Below are 18739 nucleotides of genomic sequence, written 5' to 3'. Positions count from 1 at the left end.
ACCCTTCTGCCTTGCTAACCTTCACCACCGATTCTTGGGTACAAAGGATTATAACCAGAGGTTATCATATCCCCTTCGATATTTGTCCTGTCCCTTCAAAAAACCTTCTCGACGTCCCACCCAGTCAATGGGAAGAAGCAGCACTAGAGATAGAATAGCTGATAAGAAAGAGAGTTATCTAAATAGTCCCTCTAGACCAGATAGGATCCAGATTCTACTCAAGACTATTTTTGGTGCCAAAGAAAACCGGGGACTGGAGACCAGTTTTGGATCTCAGTGTGTTGAACAAGTTTGTGAGAGTGCAAAAATTCCGGATGGTCACAATACAGTCTATCCTCCTGCTTTTGGAAAAAGACAATTGGATGTGCTCGATAGATCTTCAAGATGCATAATACCACATAAAAGTGGACAGGCCATCAAGAAGATTTCTGCGCTTCCGTGCGGGAGCCATTCACTACCAGTTCAGAGTACTGCCCTTTGGACTCTCTACAGCCCCCAGAGTGTTCACAGCCCCCAGAGTGTTCACAAAGTGCATGGCAGTCATCACAGCTCACTTGCGACTTCAAGGATTCTAGGTGTTTCCATACCTAGACGACTAGCTCATTTCTGCCCCCCCCCCCCCAGACATCTACTGGAAGAAGCCCTGGCATACTCTCTCCTCGCTGCACAAAGGCTAGGCATAACCATAAACGGGCAAAAATCTAATCTCACCCCATCTCAGTTGACAGAATTCATAGGGGTTATCTTGGACACAAAGAACTGCAGAGCTGCCATTCCAGAGCACAGAATTTTAAGGATAATGCAACAACTGATTCCAATCTTTTCAAGGGAGAAATCCACAGCTCACTCTGTCCTACAGCTGTTGGGTTTCATGGCAGCCTCCATCACCATTGTCCCCCTGGCCAGGTTTCATATGAGGCTTCTACAATGGCTACTGCTCACCCAATGGTATCCTTTTCAGCATCCTCTTTAAGCCAAGATTCGAGTAACCCACAGGTGCAAACAGGATTTAAATTGGTGGATGACACACAGTCTGTCACAATGGTCTCGCCCTTTCTCCCCCCAGCAACCCAAGGCCGCAGTGACCATGGACGCCTCCCTGATGGGGTGGGGGGGCTATGTCAGGGACAGACAGTCCAAGGCACTTGGTCCAAACTGGAGGCCCATCTGCATATAAATGTTCTAGAGCTGACGACGGTGCTTTTGGCTTTGCAAGCATTCCATCCCCTGCTGCCGTCTGGGACAATTGCGATTCAATCAGACAACATGGCGGTGGTCTGGTACATCAACAAGCAAGGTGCAACCAAATCTTACCTCTTTGTCGAGAGGCCATGAGGATATGGCAATGGGCGATGGCGGCCAACCGTTTTCTTATAGCAATGCACATTCCCGGAAGATCCAACGTGATAGCAGACAGACTCAGCAGGTGCATTCTACAACCTCACGAGTGGTCCCTGAATCCCTTGATAGCGGCGGAGATCTTCCACCGCTGGGGCCGTCCTTGCTGCGACCTCTTTGCATCCCCGACCAACTACAAATGCAGCAACTACTTCGTCCTGATTCTCCGTCCGGGACAGTCACCCAGGGATGCTCTAATCCACGATTGGCCCTCTGGTCTTCTTTATGCATTCCCACCTTTTCCCCTCATTCCCCAGTTTCTGAAGAAAGCTTGTCGGTTGAAGAGCAAGGTGATCCTCATAGTACCATGTTGGCCTCGTCAGATTTGTTTCACCTTCCTTTGGCCTCACCTACTAGATCGACCGTGGATTCTCCATCCAACCCCGGAGTTGATCTCACATCCACAGAACCTGATTCATCCCAGCTTAAACAGCCTGAAGCTCACAGCTTGGCTACTCCAATTCCCTTGATTGACAGGCAGAATGATCTTTCTTTACCAGTACGTGACATCCTCGTTGCATCTCCTAAGTCTTCCACTAGAATTACTTATCTAAGCAAGTGAAAAAGATTTACGTGTTGGCTGAAAGATAAACAAGTAGATCCCTTCTCAGCACCAGTGTCGATAATAGTAGACTATCTGGCCGACCTTTTCCAATCAGGTCTGTCGGCCTCTACCATTAGAGTTCATTTGGCTGCAATTTTTACTTTCCATGAGGGTGTCCAAGATTCCTCTCTCATGTCTCACAAATTGTGCAAGACCTTCATAAAAGGTGTGAATCATCTGAAGCCACATTTTAGAGAACCTATTGAACCATGGGATCTGTCATTAGTTCTACAGGCTCTGACAATGCCACCCTTTGAACCAGCTTCTTCTTGCGACCTCAAACATTTGTCATGGAAAACCTTGTTTTTGGTTGCCATTATTTCTGCCAGACATATCTCTGAGCTTCAAGCTTTATGTATCAAGAGTCCATACTTGATTTTTCATAGAGATAGTGTCTTTGAGAACTAATCCTTCATTTCTGCCAAAAGTGATATCTGAAATGTCTGTTAATCAAACCATTGAATTGCCAGTTTTCTTTCCCAATCATTCAAACAGAGGAGAGTATTGCCTACATACCCTAGATATCAACAGGCAAATCCGCTTTTACTTAAACAGGACTATGTCCTTTCGTAAATCTGACCAGTTATTTTTGGCCTTTTCTGGACCTAGATTAGGATCTGCTGTTGCTTAGGTCACATTAGCTAGATGGTTGAAGGACTGTGTGACTTTCATTTATACACAACGTAATATCTCATTGCCTACTACCATGAAAGCTCATTCAACAAGGTCGGTGGCAACTTCTGCTGCCTTCCATGCCAGAGCTTCTTTACATGACATCTGTGCAGCTGCAACTTGGACTACACCTCATACCTTCGTCAGTCATTACAAATTGGATTTGGCCTCCAGGGGAAGAGCATCTTTTGGTTCTGTGGTGCTCAGGAATGTCCTTCCATGAGAGCCTCCCAGGAATAGATGCAGCTGGGGACTCTGTCCCATGTGTAAGGAATGAACGAGGATTAACAATATCAGATAAAGAAGTTATGTCTTACCATAACGTTCCATCTGTATTGTCGATCCTCGTTCAGTCATTACGATCCTCCCTCCTTCCCCCTCATGTGGCTTCTAGTGGATATCACCATCCGGTTCTCTTATGTCATTTGACCAGAGGTAGCCTGTACCTTCTTTTGACTTGCAAACTCAATCTGAGGTAACAGGGAGAGGGGGATTATGGGTAAGAGTTTAGCTTGAGAGTTTGTAGCTGACGCGAGCTTGGAAAATGGCCGGCTTGGTTCCGAAGTCGGAACCGATACCCATGCATAATGACTGAACGAGGATCAACAATACAGATGGAACGTTATGGTAAGACATAACTTCTTTTTATAGACCGTCATACCTCCACAGGCGGACTATGCATCCACATCATATATTTGGGAACATTGTGAGAGGTCAAGCCTTCAGGGTCTCGAGGTTGTCATGTACTACTTCTGACTTTGAAGGAAGTTTGTCAGATTTGAAGAAAGAGTTTGCCATCAGGGGTTATACCCAAGTTGAAGTTGATCAAGCTTGTGCCACAATAACCAATGAGCGTGAGAGTAGTGTGTCCGTATTTTTCTGCTCTGTATAGGCAATCAATTAGATCACCTCATAGGTATTGTTGTCCTCCCATTGTTTTGAAATATTCCCATGGTGTAAATACGGTGAAAGATATAGTTACCAGGAACTGGAATATTTTACAGACTGACAGCATATGTTCCGATATATTAGCAGATGGTCCTAGATTTGTATATAAGAACCACAGTAATTTAAGGCAACAGTTATGTTTTCCTAGACATGTTATGTCTGGATCCCAAGTTTTGATGGGTACATCTAAATGTCATAAATGTAATTTTTGTTAGTTTATAGATGAGTCTAGGTTCTTTAGGCACCCTGTCACGGGCTACTTGTGGAAATTGAGGGCATCTGCTGATTGCTCCACTAGGAATGTGGTTTATTTAGCACATTGTCATTGCTGTTATAAGTTCTACATCAGTAAGATGAACAGGAGCTTAAAGAAAGAATTAGGGACCATGTGTATTGCATGAAGAAGCAATATGATTTTAGTGCCTTAGTGAAACCTGTTTTATCTGCTGGTCCTGAACACAATTTTGTCTTCCAGGTATTATGTGTGATCAGCCCAGGTCTTCAAGGTGGTGATATAGTGATGTGTAGTGAGGTGGTCGAGTTAGAGTGGATTTTGAGGTTGGGGGCACACCTAGCTATGGGGTTGAATGATCACGTCCCCATTAAGCCTGTATTAAGGAATAAACAGCTGTAGGGTGTTTATTGTTTTTTGTTTACTTATTTATGAATATCTTTTATGTTTTATCTATTTGTGCTAATGTTTTTATTATTATTTTGTATTTTTTATTAGATTTTATGCTAGTTAACATTATATACTTCATATGCCTTTAAGCTGAGAATGTGGCTGCATGAATGTTTGTTTTATTGGCTGTTAAGCTGTTTGAGATGATGTCATATGCATATAAGTTATTCTGTCACCATTCATGTTTGTCTGAAGAAGCGGTATGGTATTACCGTGAAAGCGCTAACTTACTTTCTCTGTAATAATGTTCTTTGGTACGATTACTTGCTGGTTCATCAAGTTTTTGGATTTAGCTGCATATCAAGCTGTCTTCTGCCTGCTTTGGGGAATTTTACAGTTTTATAGTCTGGTATTTAAATAAAACTAAAGTAATTCGTAAATCTGAGCAATTTTTTGTTTCATTTCATTCTAGATCTTTAGGTTTGGCTGTTTCTAAGCAAACTGTTTCTTCCTGGATCTGTAAGGCCATTGCCTTTTATTGCTCTTTTCATGGGAAAAGCCTTTCTTCTTCTGTTAAGCCTCACTCTACCGTGGCTATGGCTTCTTCTGGTGTCTTTTTCAAAGAATTGGACACCATCTCCATCCTTTAGGCAGCTACTTGGACTTCTGTGCATACTTTTACCAAGCACTGTAAGCTGGATGTGATTTCCAGGGCTAGAGCCAGATTTCCCATGACTTTATTGAGGGTTCTGCTGGCCCTTCCTCCTCCCACCTTTCCTCCTGAGCTTTTGTACTTTGTACTCACCCTAGTATAAGGAATATTGCAACAGTGATATGGAAGGACATAGTACAGTTGTGTAAAGTCTTACCATAAGAGTAGATATCCTTCTCTTCACTGTTGCAGTATTCACTCCCTCCCTCATCTCCCTTTTTCTGTCTCTTTTTGGATACACATGTTCCTCTGTTACTCTTTGGACTATTGTTCCTCCTGGGGCTTTTGAGTTCCTAGGAAGGTATTTCCATACGTCTCCTTTATGCCATACATGTGACGTATGACCTCCCTATTACAACCTAAGGCTTTGGTATGCTGGCCGGACGTAGGGCTGACCTTGGCAGGGGATCCCTAGTGTAATGAATACTTCAACAGTGAAGGGAAGGGCATCGATTGTTATGGTAATATTTTCCACATCACTGAATTCACATCTTCCATAATGTACTCATGGTTCCAGTTCATTTTCTGCAGTGTTTGACCCTGTCCTTGGCAGCCTTCATGGTAGATAACCTTCTAAAGGCAATCCTGTCAGCCTTAATGGTAGATAAATTAAAGATATGTACTGCTGTTTCTAACAGAATTCATTAATTATCAGTATATATGTAACCTAAAAACTGGCCACAAGATTTTTTTCTCTCCCACATACTGTTTCTAGTCACAGGTGTTCATTTTACCTGAACTTGACATTTGTTTGCCAACCTTGTGTGGTCTGGCCTGCTTACTTCAGGACTCCTGGTTGGAAGTAAAACTTTCCCATACCATTTCTTTATGAAATTCTGTATTCAAAGCTTGGTTGTTTCTATCCGTTTCCTTACTTGCTTTTTAGCCACCACCCTACACTTTTAATCATTTTCTGCATCCTACAACCAGCACTGAACTCAAGAAGCATAAATTATTTTCATTTCACTGTTTTCCTGCCATAACTGCAGCACAGACCCCCCTCCCCAAAAAAAACAATGTACCTCATATTATAAATACATTTTCCTTTAGTCTCACTGTGGATAAGTACACTTGATTTCCCTAATAACCAGATAACTTTACCTACCCATAAGCATTTCTGCTGGGTGTTTATCTTTTTGGAAGTCCAGCGAACATCTTACACACAGCTCACTTTAACACATTTTTATAAACTGTAATTTGGCTGTCATTTTCAGTGTTCTTAGCATTAAATATTAAGAGGGACTGTGGTTTCACATTAGCAGTGATTTGACGTGGGATGAACTGCCTCATATTTTCACTTTGCCTTTTTATTTTGTTTACATGTAGCTATATGGGATGATTTTCATCTCCAGATTTGTCTTTCTGTTTTCTGAACTCAAAATGATCCTTTAATTCATTTTGTATAACTTGTTCTATCCTTTATACATCTTCAGATGCTAATTCAAACTGTTTCTGTGAAGCAAGTTTCTTACTGGTTTTTGAAAAACATTCCTCATGCAGACTGCCTTCAATGTTAAGTTTCAGCACCACTAGTAGCTCCATTAATTGTTTGTTCTATTTCTGTTCAGCAGCTCAGTAATAAAATACTGAAGACAGTCCAGCCAAAAGTGATCTCTGTCCCCAGGTGTAGTACAAATTTTGTTAGTTTCATGAATGTGTCATATTTACCCATACAAGGTTATTGCATTATGAAATCTAATGGCCTAATTTCCCACAGGAGTAGCAGGTCTTTAGATGAACCAAGTAATAAATATTATCTATTACCTTTCAGAAAAAAGCTGGAAGGGTGAGTTAATGTTCCATTTTCCTGTCACAAATTATCATAACAGTGCCCCACCCCAGCCGTCACTCTGTAATCCCAGTCTGTGCACAGCTGTCAGGTTTTCCCACAAATCACATTCTTTAGAACTGCTAGTCTACTTTGCAGCCAAGTAATTTCTTAAAAAGTCATTTTTAAAGGCTAGATTGTACAAACAAAAGTTCTTACAGGAGCAGTGCCCCCCCACGTCTTTTTAGAATGGTTTCAGACATGACAATTGAATTGTAAATCATGTGATTCGCCAGATTTATCAAGGAGTGCTTAATTCCTCTGCAGAAAAAAAGTGTGTATGTAAGGGGGTGAGCACCCACCTGCTGAAAATAAGCTACCCAAGTGCTTCTGAAATTCGGTGTCCACCTACCATACCCTTCAGAACTGCTGTCTTTGGCCTCTCCAATGTATTAACAGTACTGACCCTCTGAGATAACTTTTCTTCTGAGTCAGTCAACCATCTTCTTTCCAAAGCACTCTTTGTGAATCAAAACTCACCATGTTGTACCTTCATAGGCAAACCCTATTTACTTTCAGTGGCTAACATACCTCTCAACCTGAAAACATCAAAAATCTGGACAAGGCCCATGAAAAATAGGTACAAATCTGTATGCTGATTAACATAAAATTTGCATACATAATTAAGTAACTTCGCCCACTCCAATAGGATTGTGGGATACCAACTTCCAAACGCAAACTGAAGAACAGACAAAATATGGTACCAGAGTCTCCCTGCAGCCATTCCAATGTCCCATTACATGGCTGTTTTTACCATAAACACTAATGTGTACATACTGCTTTACTTTTACAATGATTATTTTGATTTTATTTTTACATTTTATAGCACAATGTACAAACACAAATAGATATCTGCTAAACAAAGCAACACTGTCTTGCAATGAAAATAGCTTTGGCATTAAAACTTCTCTGCCCTTGAAACTCACATTCATTGAAACAGCATTGAAACCTACACCACATCCAAAGAAAATGCATCTAGAGTACCTTTAGGCTGTTTTCAAATCATAGGTCCCTGGCTTGTACACAAAACAATAAACATACATGCGTTCTTTGATATTCCTTCCTGACTTTATTAAATTATATTCCTTGTATAATACAGCACACTTGTTAGACTTAAGTTAGAGCACATTTTAAAATGCATTGTTTGAACATTTTTCCAGTAGGCAATGAAATAAAATGCATTAACCAAGACTGACAAAACTGCCCAATTCAGAACATTTTCATCATAGAAGTCTACTTCCACACAACATATATATATATATATATATATATATATATATATATATATATATATAATGACAATAGTGTAAGCCATAGGCATCTTGCACAGCTTCTCACAGTTATTTTCAATTTCAGTTTTTTTTTTTTTTTTTTTTTTTTTGGGGGCAACAACCAGGGACACATTTTAAGCATTGCTTGTATAATTCTGGAAATTTGCTAGAATGAAATGCTGTGTTACCACCATGCATTTCACTGCCAAGTCTTGAACCCAGCAGGACCCTGTGTAATCAAAACAACATACCACTACACCAAATCAACAGTTTCTAGAAAGACAGAACGACTGAAACTTAAATGGTTATCATTTAGTGAATTCAGTTCTCACTTCTCACCATAGACCTCAACCTCTTAGCACAAAAAAAACCTGGACAAAGCCAATAATGGGGGAATACAGAATTCAGTTCTCACTTAGCTCTCAACTTCTTAGCACAAAAACCTGAACAAAGCCAATAATGTGGGTATACAGCCCCAACATAGGGACAAATTTCAAATACTGAGCTTATAAACTTTAGAAAATTGCTAGAATAAAAGGTTTTGTGTTGCTATTTATTTTCTGAAGAATTTGAAGTCTGAAATTCAAATGCCTGTCATTTAGTGAATTATCCTAAATTGACATTTGTCACTGCATTGCCACAAAAATCCTGAAAACTCACAGATTTAATGAGGAGTACAACAAAAATGAGGCATAAATTCACAAGTGGTGGTGGCTAGGGACTTTAGACTCTTTTTCCCTTGTACCAAAGGTACAGGGTTTGAGTCTGAGCACCTCTAGCCACCAGGTGTATTGATTTGGGGGGAATTTTTACTCACACACACACAGTCTGTACTCAAACATCCTGTCTGCTAATAGCTTATGGCATGGGTGAAAAAAAGCCTCAGTCTAACTACTAATACACTGAATAAAAAATAATATAAAAATTATAATTTTTCATTATTAGACAGACATGACTTGTTGGTGTGCATGTACAAAACAAGTCAAGCTGCACAGATGACAGAAGGTACATTTTTGCATTTGCACCATTTATTGACTTATAGTAAAGGGCCTCAGCACTAGTGCAAGACCTCAGAAATTGGTAACTCACACTACTGGAGCAGTGATTTGAGCCCCCTACCAACCTGGCTCATAAATAGTGTAGTAAAAACACTGCAGAATGCATAATTCATCACTAATAATAAGATGAAAGTGCATATCCTGTATTTAATAAAACAATGGTATTAGTGACGACTTAAGAGTTCTGCAGTGTTTTTGCTGGTTTGTGTTACTGGTGGGCTCATAAATAATGTACATACTTAACAGGAGGAACACACACACACACACACACACACACACACACACACACACACACACACACACACACACACACCGTTTCCCCATTTCACAAAAAGCAAGTTTGTAAGTATGCCGACTGCCGAGCAAATACGAGAGTAAGAAAATACCTTGTAAATAGACTTTCTTCTATTAAAGAGAGCTTCTGCACCAGCCATCTGGCATAAGATCCAACATTAATAACCCACTGCTGGCACCAAGTCCATTAAATAATGACACAAGCCCTTGGGGCAGACTTACTGCATGCAAGACTGTATATAACATTTTAAAAAGGTTCACACTAGACGCGCACAACTTTATAATAGCCAGTATGCATGAATACCTGTGCATTTCTCACCTTATAAATCACAGATTAGGTTTAAAGAAACAGAACTTGCCATGTTAAAGTGAGGAGTGAAATCTTTACAAAATAGAAACATACAGCTGCTGTCATGTTGTGTTTGTGGCAGGCGCATTGGAGATTTAAAAAAGAATATTTGAAAATAGCCATTAATTTAACGTACGAACGAAATACAGGTTTCAGCAAAAAAAGGAAAGGAACAAACAGTGTTTCTAGACAAGAGATTAGAGCACTTTTTAACTAACCTTATTACTTCGAGCTTAAGGCAATTTAAATCCATTATAGCATTAAAAACTTTTCTTTCTAAATAAAATGCATACAGCGTTGTTGCTCTTTTTAACTTTCCGAAATGTGAGCATAGTGGCTGAAGGGAATTCAGGTTAATATATTGACACACTTAAAGCGGCTTCGTATTGCACTACATGCTTGACTGTACATCTTGTTAGTGAAACAAACCAATCACAGCAGAAAGTAAGTACTAAGAGAAAGCAGTTGTTTCCCCCATTAGTTCAGCTCCAAAGCAGTAAACTACCTGAAATCAGCAGTCAGGACTCGTTGACATATTTGTAATTTCCATTCCTTCCCATGAGCAAGCAAATACAGAAGCAAGCTTGGCTCCAAAGACTTAAACGCTTGCCTTGCAACTATTTTCCGTCAAAGTTGAAAATTCATTCCATGCTCTTGCCTAGTCCAAAAACTTGAAAAAGCAGATGTTTCCGTGCTCCATTCCGACAGGCTAATGGGGCTGACGTCATCACGCATGTGACGTCAGTTCCAAAGCGCGAAAAGAAAACAATTTAAAAAAAATCGGGAATGAAGGGGTGCCACTCGGGAATCGTGGCGCCCCATTATTTTGACCCCAAAACTCGGTAAAAACCGAGGAATTCGGTGCAGTTGGGAGGTATGGTGGCTAACATTTTATCTGAAAAAAAGGGCTGTCCTGCATGATATTTTTGTTAACTCCATAGCTCATTTAGTACAAGCTTCAGAGAAGGCGAGCTCTCAACAAGTTTCGTCAAAGTGTCATTAGGCAGAACTCTCTAAAGAATTCCCATTTCTACCATGAAAACTCATCCATCCCTACAGTACAGATTCAGATTGTACAAGCACAACCTCCTCCTCCCTTCTCCAAGGTGAGTGGTGTGTTGCCTACTTCCTCAAGGTCAAAGAAGAGCATGGACATTTCCCTTAATCTGTATAAATACCACATTGGGTCTCCCCCTGAAAAAAGGCCATAGGCCTAGTGGGACAAGTCTGGAAAAAAAGGTAAGTAAATAAATTAATATGATATTTTATTCTGTAAAATCAGTTACAGAATTGCTAGTGCTTTTAATATACAGCTGTAGTTCACCTAAATTATGGCAAACTACAGCCAAACAGTAATCATGTGTAAACAGCTGATAGTTTATCAGCATACTTATACTAGGGATATTTGATGTATTTTCAGATATAACATTTCTACATGAAAGCAGAAAGACATTTCAAAATGGATTAGTCAACTTTGAAAAAATGGTGAGTTTGCTTTCAGTTGATGCATTTTTTTGTTAAGTTTAAAGTTATTCATTTTAAACTTGCTTTTGATTTTTTTACACGATTTTAAAGATGGATGGAAATGTTTGCCATGTTGCTTGTTTTAGTTATTAATTTCTAGTGGCATGAGAGATTGACATTAATGGCTGACGTAGAACATTTGACAACACCCCTGTGGTTGATTTACTAGTGAAACCGTATGCCACTTATGAAAAACCAGCTCACTTGAGCCATGTACTGATATGTTTTAGCATGCTCATTTTACCAATTTAGGGAAGTGAGTTGAACAGGGTATGGAAACAAGAGTGTAATTAGAAGATGTTCTTCGTGTTTCATTGTTGCAGTCATTACATTTGGGTTATCTGCCTGCAGGTAGCCCTCCGCCGGCCTGAATATGAAAGTCTTGGATTCCTGCGTCAGATGCTGTCTCTTCTTCCATGACTTCAGGTCGTCAGGAGTATAAAACATGCAGCCGATGCCATTACATCAGTCTTTCTTACCGCGCGGTGCCTGAAGCAGAAGCAGTTCGCAAGTGCCAGTTGGCCGACTCCTGAAATTTTCGCTTTCGAGTTTCAGAACCGAAGTCTTCAAAAAAGCTAAGTACCCCGTTGGTGATCCTTTTTCTTGCTCTTAACCGATGTCAGTAAAAGTTAACAATTGTATTACGTGTGGAAGCCAAATATCTCATAAAGATTTTCATTCGTACTGCATTCCTTGCTTAGGCCCAGACCACGACGTCCCACATTGTCAGCTTTGTGCCTTATTCATCCCCCGAACTATTCTTCGTCAGTTTATTTTTGCAGCAAATTATTTTGGTACTCAGTTCAACTATCCAGAAATGGCTTTGGTAAGCCATCCAACCACCGACATTCCAATAAAATGTAAAGATAAAGACAGAGACAGGTCGCATACGTCCAAAACTGCCAAAGAAGCTTCCGTTAAACTAGTCGCCAGTTTGCCGGTACTCAGTGAGGCGCTTTTGCAGCCCCTGATACCCACTACTTCAGATTTGCTGGCCTCTACTGAGACCCATTCGGAATCCGGTATGCCGCGAGATGCTTCTTTGACTATGGAACATGCGGATGTCTCTACCTTGGATGGCTCCAGAGCCGCTGTGAAGGCACCAGCTTCTGAGGGTGTATTCAGGCCTACAGACTTGCATTTCAAACCGATGCCATCTTCTTGTAGGCCTAAAACTCGACCCACGCCTAGAAAACCAACATCCAAACCGCATGGTCAGGCCCATATGCCTAAAAAACAAATGATAAGAATGACTGAAGACGTTATTACTTTTATTAGGGGAAGCCAGCCTTTTCCCTCTAAGAGACCTAGAACTGATTTTCCTTCTGATTCTTCTGATCAGGATTCTGAAATTTCTGTTTCTTCTGATTACCAGGATTTGCCCTTATCTACCTATGGGGATTCTGATGCAGAGGATTCCATTCCCTCTGCTTCCCCTCCAGAAGATTTTTATTTTGGTGAAACCTTGCATACTCTTAGGGAGCATTTCCGCTGGGAAAGCCAGGATTACTCTGACTCCAAAAAGAGGCTTAGGGAATTCTTACTCCTCCCTCAACACAGGCCTTTAGCTATCCCTCCTGTCCTGGACATTGTAGATGATGCCTTCTTGGAATCTAGCCTGGCCCCAGACACTTTACCTCTAGCTCCCAGGAAACCTGACAGGTATTACAGAGTACCTGACTCTCACAAGTTCCTCTTCAAAAACCCTACTGCGGACCCAGAGACCATTTCCCAAGGACCTAAAGGCATTAAGGCTGCTACTGCCAAAAACTCTACCCCCTCTGATAGAGATTACAGGGCCTTGGACAGAAGGGGTAAGAAGGTATACACTTCTACTTTGGCCATTAGGGAGTAAAACTGCCAGTTTCATATGTTAAAGAATCAGCAGCATATTATGGGACTACTTAAACAGAAAATTATGTTGTTTCCTGACTCTGCTGAAAACAAAGAATTACAGGATTTAAGGCATTCTGTTGAACAAGTTGGTAAACATACTTTGCAATGTGGTTTTGACTCTTTAGAAGCATCTTGCAGGGCTGCTGTCACTGGGTCTGTTCTTAGAAGGCATGATTGGCTTAAGGAGCAAAATTTACCAGATCATGTGAAAGCTAAATTACTGGATGCTCCATTAAACCAAGACCACCTGTTTGGCAACAAAGCAGAGGAAGTCCTTAAAAAGATGGAGGAAAAAGCTAAATCTATGCAAACTGTAAAAGACTTCCTGCAAGTACAGCCTCCCAGATTTAGTAGGCATTGGCCTTCTAAGAATTGGTCCTTTCCTGTCTCTACCAGGCCTTCTCAATCCAAACCCAGGAACAGCAGACCACCTAGGCTAAAGTCTCAAGGTACTCACAGGACTAAGCAGTGGGGGGCTCCCACTTCCAAAGCTGGAAGTAATAAGACTCCCCCCCCAATGGAAAAATTTCACAATGACTTAACTTTAAACCTTCCAAGCCCTGCTCAACTGCCTGCTCCTTTAGGGGGAAAGATCGCCCTGCATGCAAAAAACAGAGAACTCATTACCCAGGACAAATAGGTTTTAAATATAGTTTTCCAAGGATACAGATTCCATTTCCACACCTTACCAACCCCAAACAGTTGGCCAGACCTACCCCCAAATCAATGGGCAGAGGCTCAACAGTAAGTTCTCTCTCTTCTAAGTATCAGAGCTATTCCACCTGTCCCAGCTGGAGAAAGGGGACAAGGTTTTTACTCAAGACTTTTCCTGGTACTTTGTATTGGAAAAGCTCACTCTACCTCCTTTTGAGCTAGCTGCAACTACAGAGTTGAAATTTCTTTCTTAGAGAGCAGCCTTCCCTCCAGCCATCACTTCAGCAAGAAGAGTGTCAGAATTACAGGCCCTCATGGCAGTGGAGTCCATCATCTTCCATGCAGACAAGGTGTCCCTCAGGACCCGTCCTTCCTTCATGCCCAAGGTGGTGTCTTGTGTGGCCTTTAATCAGTCCATTCATTTGCTTACTTTTTTTCCCAAATCCACAAAACAAAGGATAACGAATACTGCACTCTTTGGATGTGCACAGACAACTTAGATTTTATTTGGACAGGACCAAGTCTCTCAGAAAATCTGAACAGCTGCTAGTTGGCTTTGCTGCAGGGGCTCAGGGGAAGGCCATTTCAAAGCAAACCATTTCTGAGTGGATAGCCCATTACATTCCTTTCTGCTATAAGCACCATGGAAAACCTACCCCTCAGGGGATAAGATCACATTCCACCAGGGCTGCATCTACCTCTACAGCCTTTCTCAGAGGTGTCCCTACCAGGGACAATCCTAGAAGCTGCTACCTGGAGCTCTGTACATACGTTCACCAAGCATTACCACATGCCTTATTTTTTCTAAATCCAGAGCTGGTTTTGCCACTGCAGTTTTGCAGGGCTTAATAGTGGTCCTAATGCTCTCTAACTTCCTCCTCCCTTCCTTAGCTATGGGAATCAACCCAAATGTAATGACTGCAACAGTGAAACACAAAGAACATTGTACAGTTGTGTACACTTACCATAAATGTACATGTTTGAGTGTATTCACTGTTGCAGTCCTGGTTACCCTCGCTCCAGCCCCCCGACTTCTCTTGTCTATACTTTTCTTCTTGTTTAGTGTATTTCAGCATTCTGGTGTATTTGCTTTTTGTTGGAGGTGTAATCTAACATAATTGCTTTCCATTATGGGAGTACCTGACATCTGGGGCAAGGAAAACTGATGTAATGGCGTTGGCTGCATATTTTATACCCCTGATGACCTGACGTCATGAAAGAACAGACAGCTTCCGACGCAGGAATCCAAGACTTTGATATTCAGGCCGGCTGAGGGCTACCTGCATGCAGATAACCCAAATGTAATGACTGCAACAGTGAATATACTCGAACATCTACATTTATGGTAAGTGTACACAACTGTACTTTCTAAATACTTAGGTTCATAGGTTCATACTAGGCTATCTGCCCTGGGGCAATTATAAGCCTAGCCCGATTCTGTATGGCTTACGCCACCCCTTGATTTGAGTATACTGTGCCCTTTTTAAGGTTTAGTTTACTGTGCCTCTGTCTAATAGTGACACGGGAGTAATCCCTGGGACAAACCTACGATCCCCCTTCCACTTATCGAGATTCTTCTTGAAGAGATTCAGTGAGGTGCTCTGCCTCACATGAACTGGAATTCTATTCCAGAGCGAAGGGAGCCTCTGGGTTATGAACCTGTCCCTCCAGCAAGTTCTATTTATTTCTGTGCTGAGGTTCAAGTCCCTCGAGTGTGTGGCTCTAAGGGATTCAGATTTACTGAGGTGGAGCATGTCCATTAATTCTGGATTTGACATAGCTTTGTATGTCAGGCATAGATTGCCTCGAAGTAGGCTGTATGCAACTGAGTAGAGCTGGAGTTTTTTTAACCGAGCAGTATATGGCATCTGTTTGAGACCCTTGATCCTCTTGGTGAGATACTTTTGGGGTCTTTCTAATTGCTGCAGGTGTCGGGTAAGGTACATCCCAAAAGGGGCATTGTATTCTATGATGGGCCTGATGAGGGATGAATAAAGGGGCACGATTACCTCTCTTGATCTAGCTGTGAAACCCTTCGTGATGAGGTGGGCTATGTAGAAGGTCTTTCTAACCACTTTGGCAATGTGGTTTTCAAAGGAGAGATTGCTATCAACTTGGGTCCCCAGGTCCCTAATAACTTTCTCTGTACTTAATGGGTTTCCGCCTATGTGGTAATTTCTGGGCACATTGTTTTTGCCAAAGGGTATGACTATACATTTTTTGGCATTTAGCTTTAAACCATGGCGCTGGCACCAGTTATCTGTCTCTGTGAGACCATTTTGAAGGATGTTTGTGTCAGCTGGAGAGTTGATTATGGCGCCCAGTTTGCAGTCGTCTGCGAACTTGGTGAGCCATAGTCCTTCCACATTTGCCTGTACCTCGGAAAAGTATATACCGAACAAGAGTGGTCCCAGGACAGAACCCAGTGGGACGCCACTTGTGACCGGTTTCGAGTCTGACATGGCTCCAGCAACTCTCACTCTGTGGGTTCTGTCTTTGAGCCAGTTTGCGACCCATCTTGTGACATAGGGGTTTATATTTAAGCTGGATAGCTTATCTATGATGCCAGTGGGGTATTGTGTCAAATGCCTTTGCAAGGTCCAGATAGGCTGTGTGGACTACCTTCCCTTCATCTATGGCTTTGGTGACTGTTTCAAAGAAGTCAACCAGGTTCAAAAGGCAGGATCTGCTCTTGACAAAGCCGAACTGGGTAGGATCTAGTGTCTGTAGGTCCCCAATGTCTTTGTTTATGAGCTCCATGATGATCCTCTCCATAGCCTTGCAGACTAAGCTAGTCAGGCTTATGGGGCAATAGTTTCCAGGGTCCGTGAGGCTCCACCTTTGTGGAGTGGGACCACTGTTGCTGTCACGCCATTCTGTGGGCACATATCCTGTAGTGAGGCTGAGATTGTATAGCTGTTTTATTTGAGGGATTAGTTCTTCTTGTAGTTCATGTAGGGCAACCTGGGACGCCATCTGGTCCCATGGAAGCAGTGTTTTTGCTTTGGAGAGGGCAGCCTTCACCTGAGCATCTGAGATGTTTGGGAGGCAGCCCTCTGCCGGGATAGATACTTGCTCTTTTGGGGGTTGCACTGAACCTGTCTGCCAGGATACTGGCGATGTCTGTGGGTTCAGTGTATTTTTTTTGTTTAGAATCAACTCAGAACAAGTCTGGGAGTTGCATCCCAGGTTTCTAACATAACTGAAAAAGCCTTATGATTGTTTTTGGTGTCCTGTGAAATTTTCCTCTCGAAGCTGGCCTTGGAGGATTTTATGAGGGATTGTAATTTTTTGCTAGTACTGATCAGAGATGCCTTCCCTATTAGGGATTTTGCTCTATCATGTAGTAGCTTCCTCCTTCTGTTGTACAGTTTATTTATGGCAAGGGTCCACCAGACTGGATGCCTGCCTTTGGATGATTGGGTCTTGGTTTTGTTTGGGATAGCATGATCCATGCATTCCTGGAGATGTCCGTAGAATGCATTTATATAGGATTCTGCAGTTTGGGCTGTAGTTTCCACTGGCCCTGGGGCCTTGAAGGATTCCACTTCGGTTTTGAGAAGTGAGAAGTTCGCTTTTGAGAAGTTTTTCACCGTGGTTTTCTGGGCTGGGGGTGGGGTCGGGATGTGGACATCCAGTGAAATTAATTTATGGTCTGATCTTACCAGTGAGGGATATACTTCTGGTGTGGAGCATAGAGTCCCCATGTTGGTAATGATCAGGTCTAGTATGTTGTCCCCTCTTGTAGGAGTGGTGACTAGTTGTTCCATAGCATTTGAGTTTATAATTTCCAGGAATGTTTGGGCTAAGGTGCTGGGGCTTGAGTAGTGCTTCCAGTCAATGTTTGGGCATGCCAGTAGGAGTTTTCTCTCATTCCCTTTCACCATCTCAGTAATGTGGGTGTGGGTGTGTGTGCATGTGTGTGTTCTCACTCATATACACAGTTGTACATAGCCCATTTCCAAGATTTTTTACATCATCATCATACACAAGACTGGCTGATAGTTATGTAACTTGCTTTGTTGAAACAGCTTCCCATGCATTATGGCTCTTGAATCCTCCTGAAGGAGGATTGTAGAAGTAGAAGTGTGGATGGGGCACATATCTTAACATCTGGGATAAGAGCAAAAAAAAAAAAATTGGGGGAGCATGACAGCCATTGCTTCAGACATTCAAGATGCCTGCTAGTCATAGGCTAGCCAACTTCTGTATCCAAATGTAATAAAATGTAACATGAATGCCCTTTTTCTCCTTTAATCCTGTACTCATCTATGCTATATCAGCTTTGTATGTAGACCACAGAGGAAAATGATTTGGTTTACCAAAAGTACAGGTAAAGTGCTTTTGACTAAATATGGTTAAAGGAAAGTCATTCCTTTGAAACTGGGGGATCATACTGAATGGATCACGAATTGAAATGAAAACCATTGGAATGAGAAAAGAAAGAATCCCATCCTATTACAATCCATGGCAGAAAGTGATTGAAATACTGGAGAGGGATAACTGTAACACTACATAAAATGAACTTCAAATGGAAAAATGTATACTTCCTTTATAAATTTAGACACCCTTGTAAAAAGAAACTGGGGGACTATGCCCTTAGATGCCTTTTGCTTATTTATCCTACATCATGATTTCTTACTGAGAAAAAAAAAGTAACATTTGGTGAGCTGAGTGACTTTACAGCTAAATGTATTTTTATTGAAAGTAAGCGGGTGACTAGTTTTGTTCTAGCTGTTCTACCACTGACTATACAAACTCACTAGTACATCCATAGATATTTTCCTCAACTCGGACCCTCTTCTGTCAATGAGGAATCATTTCCTAATTGTCCTTGTCTGCTCATTACTACATCTTGCTGCCTTTGGGGTAGCCATTAGATATAAAAATGTAACTGATAAAAATTAGT

General features: G+C 41.6%; 1 protein-coding gene across 1 annotated transcript in view; it reads left to right on the top strand.

Moving 5' to 3' along the window:
- Positions 1-18739, top strand: part of RAPGEFL1 (Rap guanine nucleotide exchange factor like 1) — a 672616-nt gene that overhangs the window by 603520 nt on the left and 50357 nt on the right. The window contains exon 13 of the mRNA XM_044055019.1: positions 11177-11241. Coding sequence (XP_043910954.1) covers positions 11177-11241 — 65 coding nt within the window. The remainder of the gene's footprint in view (positions 1-11176; positions 11242-18739) is intronic.

The sequence above is a fragment of the Protopterus annectens genome, chromosome 13.part0 (genome assembly GCF_019279795.1).
Source record: "Protopterus annectens isolate FY-2018-M chromosome 13.part0, PAN1.0, whole genome shotgun sequence".
Classification (NCBI taxonomy): Eukaryota; Metazoa; Chordata; order Ceratodontiformes; family Protopteridae; genus Protopterus; species Protopterus annectens.
This window is presented reverse-complemented; position numbering and strand designations above follow the sequence as displayed.